The sequence below is a fragment of the Pan troglodytes genome, chromosome 19 (genome assembly GCF_028858775.2).
Source record: "Pan troglodytes isolate AG18354 chromosome 19, NHGRI_mPanTro3-v2.0_pri, whole genome shotgun sequence".
Taxonomy (NCBI): domain Eukaryota; kingdom Metazoa; phylum Chordata; class Mammalia; order Primates; family Hominidae; genus Pan; species Pan troglodytes.
Genome location: NC_072417.2, coordinates 77,679,832 through 77,694,687, shown reverse-complemented (window position 1 = coordinate 77,694,687; position 14,856 = coordinate 77,679,832). Strand labels below are relative to the sequence as shown.

Genomic DNA, 14,856 nt, shown 5'->3' with positions numbered 1-14,856 from the left:
CCTCCTGAGTAGCTGGGACTACAGGTACAAGCCACCACACCTGGCTAGTTTTTGTATTTTTTTTTTTTGTAGAGATGGGGTTTTGCCATGTTGCCCAGGCTATTCTCGAACTTCTGAGCTCAAATAATCTGCCTGCCCCAGCCTTCCGAAGTGCTGGGATTACAGGTGTGAGCCACCACACCCAGCCAGTGATTTATTTCTGATATTATATTTACTACAAGAATTCTTTTCTATGTGTGAAAATTCATTTTATATAAATGGAGAAACACTGTAGCTCTGTATTGAAATGTTCCAAGGATCATTGTGGTAATTCTGCTTTCCCTAATCTTAAATCCAACCAAAATTATGTTTCCAATAATTCCCATTAATTGTTATTTAGCATTACATGTGTGTATTTGTAGACTTATTTTCATTCTGTCACCTTTTAAACCTACGGATGGATAGTTTCTTTAGTGTGGATTTTTAAAAATAATCCCTTGTACATCATACTTAGGACTTGATAGTTTCTGTGGAATTTGTATTACTTACTCATAACTAGAGCGAATGTTTATTGGGAACACTTCATCATCATCATCAACTACTGGTGGCATCTAAGTACTATAATTATATGTATAGATCAAATAAGTAGTTTATTTTATTTATTTAGTTTTTTAGAGACAGGGTCTCACTCTGTCACCCAGGCTCCATGGAGTGCAGTGGTGTGATCATGGCTCACTGCAGCTTCGAACTCCTAGGTACAAGTGATCCTCCTGCCTCAGCCTCCTAAAGAGCTAGGACTATAGGCACATGCTTCCATGCCTAATTAAAAAAAAAAAAATTTGGCCAGGTGCAGTGGCTCACACCTGTAATCCCAGCACTTTGGGAGACTGAGGTGGGCAGATCACGAGGTCAAGAGATTGAGACCATCCTGGCCAACATGATGAAACCCCGTCTCTACTAAAAACTAAAAAAAAAAATTAGCTGGGTGTGGTGGCGCACACCTGTAGTCCCAGCTATTCGGGAGGCTGAGGCAGGGGAATCACTTGAACCCAGGAGGCAAAGGTTGCACTGAGCCGAGATCGTGCTACTGCACTCCAGCCTGGTGACAGAGCGTGACTCCGTCTCAAAAAAAAAAAAAAAAATTTTTTTTTTTGGTAGAAACAGGGTCTGTGTTGCCCAGGCTGGTCTCAAACTCCTGGCCTCAAGTGATCCTCCTGCCTCCGCCTCCCTAAGTGCTGGAATTACAGGCGCGAGCCACCATGCCTGGCTCGTAGTCAGTTTTTTTTGTTGTTGTTGTTTTGGAGATGGAATCTCACTCTGTCACCAGGCTGGAGTGCAGTGGCGCAATCTCGGCTCCCTGCAACCTCTGCCTCCTGGGTTCAAGCGATTCTCCAGCCTCAGTCTCCCGAGTAGCTGGACTACAGGCGCATACAACCACGCCTAGCTAATTTTTGTATTTTTAATAGAGACGGGGTTTCACCATGTTGGCCATGCTGGTCTCAATCTCCTGACCTTGTGATCTGCCCGCCTTAGCCTCCCAAAGTGCTGGGATTACAGTCATGAGCCACCGCACCCAGCCCAGTTTTTTGTTTTTTAACCTTACTACTGTCAGGGTTTGAGCAGAATAAATGGAATGTGACAGTGATCTGCTTTTTCTGAACTTTATTCCGTAGTAGAATCTCAAAGTAGTTGAGTTCTGCTCTTATTTGTGTTCTAAATACTTGGTAAAACAAAACAAAAATTTGGATTTTCTTTTTAAAAAACACATACACACACCAAAAACACAAGACACATCAGATGAGTGTTATGTTGGGAAGGCTGCTTATGTGGAGACGTTACTTCTTTTTTTAATCTCTAGAGTAGTTTTTCAAATGTTACATAATGGTAGTAATTTAATTTAGACTCCATCACATAGAATTTTGAAACAGTTTCCTTTAACTAGTTTTAATACTATTCTGCATTTGCTCAAAAATATTATTCAATCTGTTTAATCCATAATATCAAAATATATCATTTAAATAACCTTCCCTAGCCAAGGAATGACAAGAATTAAGACTAGAACTACATCTCTTAAGTCCTAGACTAGTGAATTTCCAAAGTGAGTAACAAATTATCTTTTATACTTTGAAAAATTTGAAGGATTTAATAAATTCAAGGTGGAAGTACTTTTTATTCCAGGTTTTAAAAACATTGATTTACATTGAAGTCAAGAAGTGGTATGGAACATACCCAAAGAATGCACGTTTGCCCTTGAGTCCATACCTACACCAAATGCCTTGCAATCCTTGCCCACTTATATTTTTATCATGGTATGTTTTAGGGTTTATACAGTGAATGATAATGAAATGAATAATGAAATGTCCTTAATACTACAACAAAATATACCCTTGTCCAAAATGAAGAGTAAATCAATACTATATTATATGTCTGTATAAACTGGTCGTGATAGGAGTAGACCAGGATAATAGAGATGACGTGGACTTTTTTTTTTTTTCTTTGAGACAGGGTCTCTGTCACCCAGGCTGGGGTGCAGTGGTGCAATCTCAGCTCACTGCAGCCTCAACCTCCAGGGCTCAAGCAATCCTCCCACCTCCGCCTCCCAAGTAGCTGGGACTATAGGCACTTGCCATCAACCTGGCTAATTTTTGTATTTTTTGTAGAGATGGGATTTCGCCTTGTTGCCCAGGCTGGTCACAAACTCCTGAGTGCAAGCGAACCACCTGTCTTGGCCCCCCAAAGTGCTGGGATTACAGGTGTGAGCCACCGTCCCCAGCCTCACATGGACATTTTGAAATAAAACCATATTCTTCCTTTTGTTTTATGTTTATTATGGATTACAAATTTATTTGGCAATTAAAAGTAACAGACCACTGGACTGTATCATCTCGTGAGTAGCTGAACTGTTGGATAATACTTTTATACTCTTTGATGCTAAAATATAATAAAATTGCCTAAATTTTGCGTGAGATGTTACTTCAATATAATAGAGTTTTTATATGCTATTTGGGTACGGTAGATTTTTCCAATGTGATCTTATATAACTGTAGTTAGTGCTTTTTTGCCTTTTATTAATTTAAATAATTATTTGCTAAAATGATTAGTTAATGGCATATCTTAATAAAAATGTATACATTAACAAAAAAATTCCTTGGTCATATCTTGTTTTCTAGGGAATGGTTGTATCTCTTGTCACATGAAATGTTGAATCCATACTATGGCCTCTTCCAGTATTCAAGAGATGATATTTATACATTGCAGATCAATCCTGATTCTGCAGTTAATCCGGTATGATTTGAAGTTATGATGTGAATTGTGACCTATAATGCTTTTCATGTTTACATGTTAATGTAGTTTATTATATAGAAATTATTTGTCCTTGTCTTAGTTGTGCCCTTTGACTCAGCAATTCCTCTTCTATAAAATTTTCCCAAGCAGATGATTATGGATATATGCACCAATTTGGAAACAGGGATGTTTATTGTTTATAGTAGCACTCAACTGAAAACAACATAGTTGTCTTCAGGAGCGGGGACTGATTAAATTATGACATGAAGCAGAATAATGCAAATGATTAAAGGCATAGGTTCTGGAATTAGAAAGACGTGTCGTGGTCTCATCACTTACTAGCTTTGTGACCTTTCAGGGCAAGTTCATGGACTTAAGCTTCAGTTTTGTCATTGCTAATAAATACATTTGTACCTCAAAGAGGGGTTATGAGAATGAAATGGGACCCTGCACATTAAGCACTTAGCACAGTGCTGTATGTTATTCACTCTACAACTCTATCAACTACATTACTAAGCACTCAACAGAAGTTAGCAGTTATTACTAATGTATTGTTTTTATATTGTCTTTCCATATAAGGGCGTACTATACAGCCACTAAAATGATAATGTGGGATAATAGTTAATGATATCGAAAGATGGTGTTTATGATGTGTTAAGTGAAACGAAGGTTATCAAGTAGTATAATGCAACTTTGGTAAATGTATATGTGTGTGTGCGTGCGCGTGTGTTACTTTTAAAAAAGAAACAAAAACAAGATAAAAGGTTTAAAGACGAGCTTAAAAGATTACTTAGTAAATAGGTAAAAGAATTTAAAAATACAAACATCTAACAAAACAATCTGTGACGAAGGACCAAATATATATAAAAGGGTAGAAATGTTAGATTTGTTTCAGGAAGTTATTTAGGGAGGATTTTGAGGTGAAGGTTCTTTTTGGAGGGCCCACTACTGCCCCTGTAGTAACAATAGCCCAGATTCATTGACTGCTTATAACATGCCAGGTCCAGTTCCATGGGTTTCAAACATCACCTCATTTTACTCCTCATAGAGATGCTTTTTAGATACTGTTATTATCCTCATATTTCCAGATGTGGACAGTTAGTCCTACGGGGGTTAATTTGTCCATATGCCATTGACTGGCAGAATCGTGATTCTAATTCAAGTCTGACACCAAGTCTGTGCTCTTAAATCTATGGTGTTTTGATGTTTAATTTCTGGTTAGGTCAAGGAAGTAGGGAGGTTTAGGATTGAAAGATTTTTTTTCATGACAAAGGGCTCAGCAGGAGGTGAGAGAAGGAAGAGAAAAGGATCTGCAAGTAGTTGAATGAAGCTCCGGGACCATAGTTTGGACTTAATTTCTAAAAGATAAAATTTACAAAATGACTGGCCCCTGCGAGAAGGGCATATTACCCTGTGTAATATGCTGTTCTCTGGTGATCTAGAGACTCCTGAGCATGCCCTAGAGAAATACTCCCTCCTGACTATATTGAAGAGTAAAAATTTTATGCTTATTCTCAAAAAGATTAATGTTGCTGAAATATTTCATTTTTATTAAAATTTTCCTGGGTAGTGCCTAACGAGTATATATACTGTTTTCAATTTCAGGAACATTTATCCTATTTCCACTTTGTTGGACGAATAATGGGAATGGCTGTGTTTCATGGACATTATATTGATGGTGGTTTCACATTGCCTTTTTATAAGCAATTGCTTGGGAAGTCAATTACCTTGGATGACATGGAGTTAGTAGATCCGGATCTTCACAACAGTTTAGTGTGGATACTGTATGTATTGAGTCTTCTATCTCTTCATTATAAACTCTGAGCTTTAAAAAAATATATGTTTCAAAACTGATGTACTTAAAAAAATTACACAGAAAATATTGAGTGGTTATTTGAGTGATAGGATCGCATATGATTTCCCCCTTTCTGTAGCTTCTTTATACATTTCAAATTCCTTAAACTTAGCAAGTGTTACTACTTTAAAAAGGAAAAAACAACTAGTATATTTCTATTTTTAAAAGTACTTTATATAATTGTTTCCTCAATGTGATACAAATTCTGTTCCAAACCTGCGTGTGTTAGAATAGCAAATTCTTGCTGCTGTTGCTTTTAATGAAGTGGTGATTGTTGGAACTGTACTTTTAGAATAAGAACTAATTGTTGAATTTAAGCTAAGAACTGATTCTGTTTTGCAAGAGGTCATTATTTTGTGAAGATACACTGGCAATGTTTATTTTTTATAAAGTATACAGTAGCTTTCTCACTAGGGATACACAGGCACTTGGCCCCTTGGAGTACAGTACCGAGTAGGGCTCTTCAGAATGCCAAATGTAACTGAAATTGTCCTATATTGGTGGTTCTAGCAAGGCCCAGCTTTGACCAAGGCTCTTTCTCATTACTCAGGAAGTTAAATGTTTTCTGTGTTTATGAAGGTTAAAGCTCTTTGACTTTTCTGTCCAGAAAGAACTAGGTGGTATGGAAGCAGAATCTGACCTCACATTTGTTATATTATAAAATGATTTTAGTTTTATCTCACCAATTAATACATCTATAGGGTCTGTATTTTAGGTTTCCCAGTTACATATCTTTTCCTCTTTCCTATCCAGTGAGAATGATATTACAGGTGTTTTGGACCATACCTTCTGTGTTGAACATAATGCATATGGTGAAATTATTCAGCATGAACTTAAACCAAATGGCAAAAGTATCCCTGTTAATGAAGAAAATAAAAAAGAATATGTCAGGTAAACACTCCTGTGTTCTCAAGGCTGAATTTTTAAAAATGTTCTAGAATGTTAGTATGAACAAACTTAAATATTTAGATAGTACTACTTAGTGTTACAAAATCCGCTTCAGGAGAATTTAGTGGCTTATTTAGAACAGACATTTTATTATTTCTCGCAATTCCATGGGTCAGGAAATTGGGCAAAAGAACAACATGGATGACAACACTGGTGTTCCACAAGATGTCAGCTAGGCCTCCAACACCAAGATGGCCTCTTCACTCATAACTAGGATAACTCAAATGGCTGAGGGCTAGCTGGCATGGCTGTTGACTGGGGTCACTGTCTGGGGCCTTGTTCTCATTGTTGGCTGAGTTCCTTGGTTCTCCCTATGTGATATCAAAGGCCATTCCCTCTCTCCATGACCACTCCCTCTCCCCATAGCCACTCCCTCCCCCCATAGCCACTCTCTCTCCCAACAAGATAGCCAGACTTCTTATGGGGTGGCCAGCTTTCTAAAGCTCAAAAGCAGAAGCTGCTAGATCTTTTTAAGGCCTAAGCCTGGTCCTGGCCAACATGACTTCTGCTGTCTACTTCTGGTTAAACTGAGACAGCCAGCCCAGTTTCATCATGGAGGAGGAGCTGTACAAATGTGTGAATACCAGGAGATGTGGGCACTGGGGCCACATGTGGTGTAGCTACCACAGGTGGCAATTCAGAAGGGCTTTTGTGCTTTATCTTACTAACACTTAGCCTGTTTATAAATGAGCACATTGTGAGTTTAGGGATAAATGTAAATAAATGTTTTTCAGATTTCATAAAGTAAAAATTGAGGAATTTTTATGTATTGGGCTAATTTGGCTTATGAGAAATAAAAAGTCCTCTAAACATAGAACTATGGTAATCAGTTTTGGGAGTTTGAACTTGAACTTTACTGTATGTACACAGAAACTTGCATGATATACTTTTTGTGTATAGATTATGTTCCCAAATCTTACTAAAATGTTTCCTAGTTTAAATATGAGGTCCACTTGATTGGAGTGAACACTGGCATAGCTTTTCTGGAAAGCAGTTTGATACCAGCAGCATGTGCCCTTCAACTAGCAGCTCTGTGTTTAGGGCTCTTTTGCAGAAACACACATGTAACTGAACAAATATGGGGAAAGACGGTCAATTAAATGCTACTTTTGAAAAAAAGTTACACTACTAAAATGGTTTTAGAGAAGAATGATTATATTATACATTCAACAGAATATTATGTGGATATTTAAAAGTGCATAAGCTGTCAAATTTTAAAAGTAAGTCTTAGAAGAATTATGTAGGAACAAAATCCATGGGTTTTTTTTGTTTTTTGTTTTTTTTTTTGGGTTTTTTTGAGGTGGAGTCTCGCTCTGTTGCTCAGGCTGGAGTGCAGTGGCACGATCTTGGCTCACTGCACCTCTGCCTCCCAGGTTCAAGTGATTCTCCTGCCTCAGCCTCCCGAGTAGCTGGGAGTACAGGTACGCACAACCACACCTGGCAATTTTTTTTTATTATTAGCAGAGATGGGGTTTCACCATATTGGCCAGGCTGGTCTCAAACTCCTGACCTCATGATCTGCTTGCCTGAGCCTCCCAAAGTGCTGGGATTACAGGCGTAAGCCACCGTGCCTGGCTGTTTTTTTATGATTATACTGAAGATGTTCAGGAGGCTGCAACCAAATAAAGTTTTTGCCTAGGATGAGGGAGTGGAGGTGATGCGACTGGAAATAGGAAGGAGAAAGAGGGTAAAAGAATGGACTTTCATATTTTACTGTCTCCATAGTTAATGTTTGATTTTTTTGTTATATACGTAAAAAGTATGTATTACGTTTCTACTTAAAAAAGTGAAAGAATAGGCTGGGTGCAGTGGCTCATGCCTGTATTCCCAGCATTTTGGGAGGCCAAGGTGGGTGGATCACCTGAGGTCAGGAGCTCAAGACCAGCCTAGCCAACATTGTGAAACCTTGTCTCTACTAAAAATACAAAAATTAGCTAAGCGTGTTAGCAGGCACCTGTAATCCCAGCTACTTTGGAGCCTGAGGCAGGAGAACCGCTTGAACCTGGGAGGTGGAGGTTGCAGTGAGCTGAGATCGCACCACTGTATTCCAGCCTGGGTGGCAGAACGAGACTCCATCTAATATAAATTAAAAATAATAAAAAAAGAACAAATGAGAATTTAAAGTCTTAGCAATGTCTCCTTTTCAAGACCTCGTGTGTCCTACTCAGTCCCTGGATCCCACTCTTCAGGGTTCAGTCGTGTTTACAGCACGTAATAATCCCTTGCCAACTACAGTTATGAGATTAAAAATTCAAAGAAAAACTTTTACAGTTACACAGTTTTGCTGTCCCCTTAACCCAACAAACAAAAATATGGTCCTCCAAAGGATATAATGTTAAGTAACTTATTTCTTAAAGTAGAGAACCATTTCTCCAAATTTGGAAATGTTAACAAATTTGACAGATGAGTAAGTTCTGTGATGCATGAGATGGAGAAGTTTTCTTGGGTAGATAAACAAAAACAATTCACTTATAAATCGTACATTCACACAATAGATGTAGTTTAGTGCATTTTTTTATTGGTAAAATTACATCTTCCAGAATTTTTATATCCTCTAGAGAACAATGATTATTTAATCAAAAAGTGCTTGCTATTGGCTTTTACTATTTCTTCTTCTCATTTTTGGTATGAGGATTCTCTACCTCCTCTTCTCCCGTAGGCCTCCCTCAAATAGAAACAAAACACCCAACACATTCAAATTACATTTGCAAGTAAAATCAGAAAAATAAGTCATTTTTGAGTGAAAGAGCTCTTTATTCTAGTTATTGGCATGTATGCTGTAAGTTTAGAAAGAAATTTCATCAAGACTCAGCTCTAGTAGACGTCCTGTTTCCTGGGAGCTTCTCTGATTTGAAGGGTTGCTCTGCTGATGCTGCTTTTGTTAGTAGTTTACCACTTTTCATCAACATTGAACTGTGTCACACCTCAGGGTTCATTTATCCCCATTAGTCTGAGATTTAGTGTTAGACTTGAGGCTAAACCGTTAATGTTAGATGCTTGTAAGATGCAGTGTTGCTAAAGTAGAGATTTATAATAATAATTACCAGATCTGAAAATACATGTGATTATACGAAATCCTGCCGAATGTTTACAGGCTCTATGTGAACTGGAGATTTTTACGAGGCATTGAGGCTCAATTCCTGGCTCTGCAGAAAGGATTTAATGAAGTAATTCCACAACATCTGCTGAAGACATTTGATGAGAAGGAGTTAGAGGTTAGTGCATTAGTATTATAACATCACTAGTGTAACAAGGAAGGATTGGGAATTATTTTGTTACTTAGTTTTAGAGGAAAGCATATTTCTGGTGCTTTCTAAGTTTCATGGTTCTATGCTTGAGAATTCTTATTCACAGGAGAAGTCTTTCATGCTTTTGAAGGCCTTTCATGCTTTGGAATTTCTGCGAGTGAACAATCTCTCTCTCTCTTTTTTTTTTTCTGAGACAGGGTCTCACTCTGTCACCCAGGCTGGGGTGCAGTGGTGCAATCATGGCTCACTGCAGCCTTGACCTCCTGGGCTCAAATGATCCTTCAGCCCCTCAAGTAGCTGGGACTACAAGCATGCACCAGCACCCCTGGCTAATTTTTTTGTTTTTTTTCGGTAGAGACAGGGTTTTGCCATGTTTCCCAGGCTGGTCTCAAACTCCTGAGCTCAAGTGATCCGCCTGCCTTGGCCTCCCAAAGTGCTAGGATTATAGGCTTGAGCCACCATGCCCAGCTGTGAGCAGTCTCTCTTATATTGTGAAAATTTTTAATTTATTTTTCTATCCTGTACTTTCTTGTTTTAAACAGATTTCGTGACTTATATGTACATTCTTCCAATATACGTTTATTCCCTAACTTAGTGGTTACTGATTTAGTTAAGTAAAACCTCATTAATCTACCATATTGAAATTTATTTGGGTAAGAGCCTACTCTGAATTAGTTTTACACTAAGCTTGCAAGAAAGCATTTGATAGACAAGATCATCGAGAAAATAACTAAAACACCTAGGATAAATTGAATCTAAATGTCTCTCTCTCTTTTTTTTTTTTTTTTTTTTTGGAGACAGAGTTGCCCAGGCTGGAGGGCAGTGGCACGATCTTGGCTCACTGCAACCTCCACCTCCTGGATTCAAGTGATTCTCCTGCCTCAGCCTCCCAAGTAGCTGGGACTACAGGCGCCCACCCCCACGTCCGGCTAATTTTTGTATTTTTAGTAGAAACGGGGTTTCACCATGTTGGCCAGGCTGGTCTGGGACTCCTGACCTCAAATAATCCACCCACCTCGGCCTTCCACAGTGCTGGGATTACAGGTGTGAGCCACCGCACCTGGCCTCTAAATGTCTTTAGATTAACGGCCATACTAAACAGTGAATAGTTTTTTGTTTCCTTTTAAAGCTGGCCCTTAAACACCCCAGGTTTTGTAATTAAGACCTTAAACAAATACATCTGAATTTCCTACTGAACAACTAAAAAACACGAGATTTAGTTCTATTAAAGGTCCCAAATTTATTTAGTAGTTAGGGATAACACAAATATTTGAAGTCTACTAATAATTTGAAACATGATTTTATTCAATGCCTTCAATGTCCTTTCTAAATAAATCTGTTAATAGACCTGTTAGCAAACAAATCTAAAAAGGTTGGTTTTACTTAATACTCTCCCCATTGCTTTTGTGATTGAATTGTTCATAGTGAAATAGCCAGAAGGAAGTAGTTAGAAGGAGAACATAGCAGGAATGCCGATAAGGTTGAAATATAATGCATTTTCATCTCTTTATACAATAAACGAGGATTTGGCCTTCTAACTGCCATTCCTCTGAAGAAAAGAATTTAGGAGGTGTCTTTTATGTCATTAAATACACCCATAATCCTTTTCGGATAACCTCCTCCCTGTTCAGTGTGGTGGTAATTCAGTGAACCCTGTAGAAGCTTTGTTGGAGATTTTATTTCAGAACCCCATAGAAGCCTTACTGGAGACTTTATTTGGTAGGGTTAGGATTTTTAATATAGTTTCTACTGCTAATGGGTCATGAAACTTTGTTTTTCTTTTCTTTTTTCTTTTTTTTATTTGTGGAGACAGAATCTCACTCTGTCACCCAGGCTGGAGTACAGTGGCACAATCTCCGCTTACCGCAACCTCTGCCTCCCAGGTTTTCAAGCGATTCTCGTGCCTCAGCCTCCTGAGTAACTGGGACTTCAGGTGTGCACCATCATGCCTGGCTAATTTTTGTATTTTTAGTAGAGATGGGGTTTCACCATGTTGCCCAGGCCGGTCTTGAACTTTTTAGCTCAGGCAATCCACCTGCCTCTGCTTCCCAAATTGTTAGGATTACAGGCGTGAGCCACTGCACCAGGCCTGAATCATTAAACTTTTTATTTTTATTTTTTGAGATAGAGTCTCACTCTGTTGCCTAGGCTGGAGTGCAGTACCATGATCCTAGCTCACTGTTAACTCTTATGCTGAAGTGATCCTCCCACCTCAGTCTCCCCAGTAACTGGTACTACAGGTGTGCACCACCACACCTGGCTAACATTATTTTGGCTTTTTTTTTTTTTTTTGGAGACACAGTCTCACTTGTCCCCCAGGCTGATGGGATCTCAGCTCCCTACAACCTCTACTTCCTGGGTTCAAGCGATTCTCATGCCTTACCTGGGATTACAGGTGCCTGCCACCACGCCCGGCTGCCTTTTTGTATTTTTAGTAGATACAGGGTTTCACCATGTTGGCCAGGCTGGTCTTGAACTCCTGACCTCAAGTGATCTGCATGCCTCGTCCTCCCAAAGTGCTAGGATTACAGGCGTGAGCTACCACACCCTACCAATTTTTAAAGACAATATGTATAACATTTATTTTAGCATTGTATATATTAATCCTGGGTGTAATTCCATAAAATACAGGATTTGCAAGTTATGTTTTATAGTACACATGGAATTCACTGCTATAAACAAACATGTTAGATTAGTATGGTGAGTTAGTCTTGAACCCTAGGGAGACATATTAATAATAGTATAAAATGATTTGGATATAGTTCATCTGTGTGACCCTCCATCAGGATGTGTTTAGCAGAGGTCTATATCAATGTGCTCATGTATTTTGTGCTTTAATATCAATTTAAGATTATTAAGCAAATGTAGGCCAGGTGTAGTGGCTCACGCCTATAATCCTAGCAGTTTGGGAGGCTGAGGCAGGCGGATCACTTGAGGCCAGGAGTTGGAGACCAGCCTGGCCAACATGGCGGAATCCCATCTTTACTAAAAATACAAAAATTAGCTGGGCATTGTGGTGCATGCCTGTAATCCCAGCTACTTGGGAGGCTAAGGCAGGAGAATCACTTGAACCCGGGAGGCAGAGGTTGCAGTGAGCCTAGATCATGCCACTGCACTCCAGCCTAGGAGACAGAGCAAAATTCTGTCTTAAAAAAAAAAAAATTATTAAGCAAATTGTATGACTCACTTATTCAACACCCATTTCTGAAGTTTCTGTGCATTATCGGTTGCTTCCCCAGGATGTAGTGAAATGGATGTTACTACCATATTACAGCAGAGGAATTGATTGAATTGCCCTCAATCAACAAAGCTAATAGGTATTGAAACTAGTAGATGATGCAGGTCCAAAGAAGGCACATATCTGTATTTACTCTTTGGGTCTCAATTTCTGTCCATTTTTTTTAAAGCTTTATAATTTTATTATGAACTTATGAAACATTCTCAATTGTTTACCTGGTCAAGTCTATCACAGCTGTGGTTCTCAGACCCTGGAGAGGGAGTTTGCAGTGAGTAGATATCTCTGGAGCTTTTTAAAATATAGATCCCAACTGTCACCCCAGGTGCACAGAATTAACATCTCTGAGCCTGGGACCTGGAATGTCAATTTGAAAAGCTTTTCAGATGATTCTGATGTGCATCTTTAATTAGGAACCACCAAATGACAGCCAGCAGTACACACCTAAAGTTCTCTTTTGAGGAATTTTTGGCCTGGCTGTGGTTTCCACAGGTTCATTACTGTGTACTATTTTCACAGCTCATTATTTGTGGACTTGGAAAGATAGATGTTAATGACTGGAAGGTAAACACCCGGTTAAAACACTGTACACCAGACAGCAACATTGTCAAATGGTTCTGGAAAGCTGTGGAGTTTTTTGATGAAGAGCGACGAGCAAGATTGCTTCAGTTTGTGACAGGATCCTCTCGAGTGCCTCTGCAGGGCTTCAAAGCATTGCAAGGTAACAGCCTGAGGTGCAGGCAAGCTGGGCAGCGGGTGGGGGCGGGGCTGTCAGCGTGGGGTCTGTGGAGATATTTTGTAAACCATGTGCTTAGAGATTCTCTTTTTCACTTCTTATCTGTGACTCTCACATTGTGATACCTTCTTCTCCCTCCTTTCTTTTGTTCCCTTCCCAAGAGCCTTTTCTGCGGGCTTCTCTGATTGTAGTGAGTGCCGCATGCTAGAGACCGTATGTGGTGATGCTCTGCCTTTGTTTTCTGGTCACCTTACTTTTAATTCTGTTGCACATTCCTGTAGGGAAGTCGTTCACTTCCATGTTCACATCTTGACCTGGTGAAACGTTTACCTGCCTGGGATGCCTCTTCCCTCTACTTTTCATTCTTTCTCTTATTAGACAGAAGCAGCATGGGTCATGGAAACCATCTGTTCGGTCAGAGCATTTTAATTACTGCATGGCATCAGACCATTTGTTTACAACCATATTCCTTTTTTAAGAATGGTTTTCTGTGGAATAAGCTGGTTAATTTTGGGAGGAGCTGGTAATATTGCTAATGATTGTGGCGCTTCACTGGGTGGCAGTTGCTTCCTTTACCTCTTAAGCACTTCATTTTCAAAGCTGCTGGTGATGAATAAGGACACACAAAGCGACACTGGTACATAATTCGACAGTGCTGCCCACAGCGCATGCGCTGAAATCCCTGGGGAGAGAGCGTGCTTTCAGCTGTGCTGCCCTTCTCTGTAAGGAGAGCTCCTCATCCTCACACTTCCCAGATGCATAAAGTGAAGTTGTATTTCTGCTACATGTATTTATATGGGGTGCCTGTGCGAACTGAAATGGATTCTATAGACGGCTCTTTTGCTGTCAGCCCAGTTTGAGTCATGAAATCTAAATTTGCATCAGGTCGTCATCTTTTTCAATGTGTGCCTATGTATTTTACCTTGGATTTGCCTGATTACTTTTCTTCTCATGCTTTTGGGATATTGACTTTCTATAAAAGATAGAAATTGAGAAAGGGATTTCAATCTTGAGTTTTTTCTCAAATGGAAATGTGAACCTATTACGGAATCTAAGCCTTATCCAAGGTTAATTCTGGCTCTTAAAACCCAGATGCTTTTCCTGCTGCCCTTTGGTAGTATGTGTGGATTCATTAGCATTCCCCTATCCCCAGATCCTGTGGTTTACTTACCAGTTTTATTCTTAAGATTTTGGAGACTAATGCACGCACCTGCAGTGATTTCATCCACATTTCCTTCATTTGCAGGTGCTGCAGGCCCGAGACTCTTTACCATACACCAGATTGATGCCTGCACTAATAACCTGCCGAAAGCCCACACTTGGTAAGGTATTTTTGTAGCTGTATTCCCCATTCCATGTATATAAGTGTTAGTTCCAAACAGATTTGACTTTTTATTTATTGTACTTACTAGTGTTAAATGGGCCTTTAAAGGGAATAATAAGCAACTTAAGTGATTTAAAAGTTAAGATTATTCGGAAATTGGTAGGAAAACCCAAAAGTGGTCATCTCTGTTTTAGAGAAATACCTTTTAGTTTTCTGTGTGACACAGAGTGATGTGGCTATACTGGT

The 14,856-nt window shown here is 39.3% G+C and overlaps 1 protein-coding gene across 4 annotated transcripts in view; it reads left to right on the top strand.

The window, feature by feature from the left end:
• The window catches only part of SMURF2 (SMAD specific E3 ubiquitin protein ligase 2), a 120,506-nt gene that overhangs the window by 101,915 nt on the left and 3,735 nt on the right, over positions 1-14,856 (top strand). For all 4 annotated transcript variants that reach the window (XM_511577.8, XM_024350557.3, XM_063799187.1 and 1 more), the window contains 6 exons: positions 3,150-3,264; positions 4,870-5,048; positions 5,873-6,010; positions 9,162-9,282; positions 13,070-13,271; positions 14,533-14,608. In XM_511577.8, coding sequence (XP_511577.5) covers positions 3,150-3,264; positions 4,870-5,048; positions 5,873-6,010; positions 9,162-9,282; positions 13,070-13,271; positions 14,533-14,608 — 831 coding nt within the window. The remainder of the gene's footprint in view (positions 1-3,149; positions 3,265-4,869; positions 5,049-5,872; positions 6,011-9,161; positions 9,283-13,069; positions 13,272-14,532; positions 14,609-14,856) is intronic.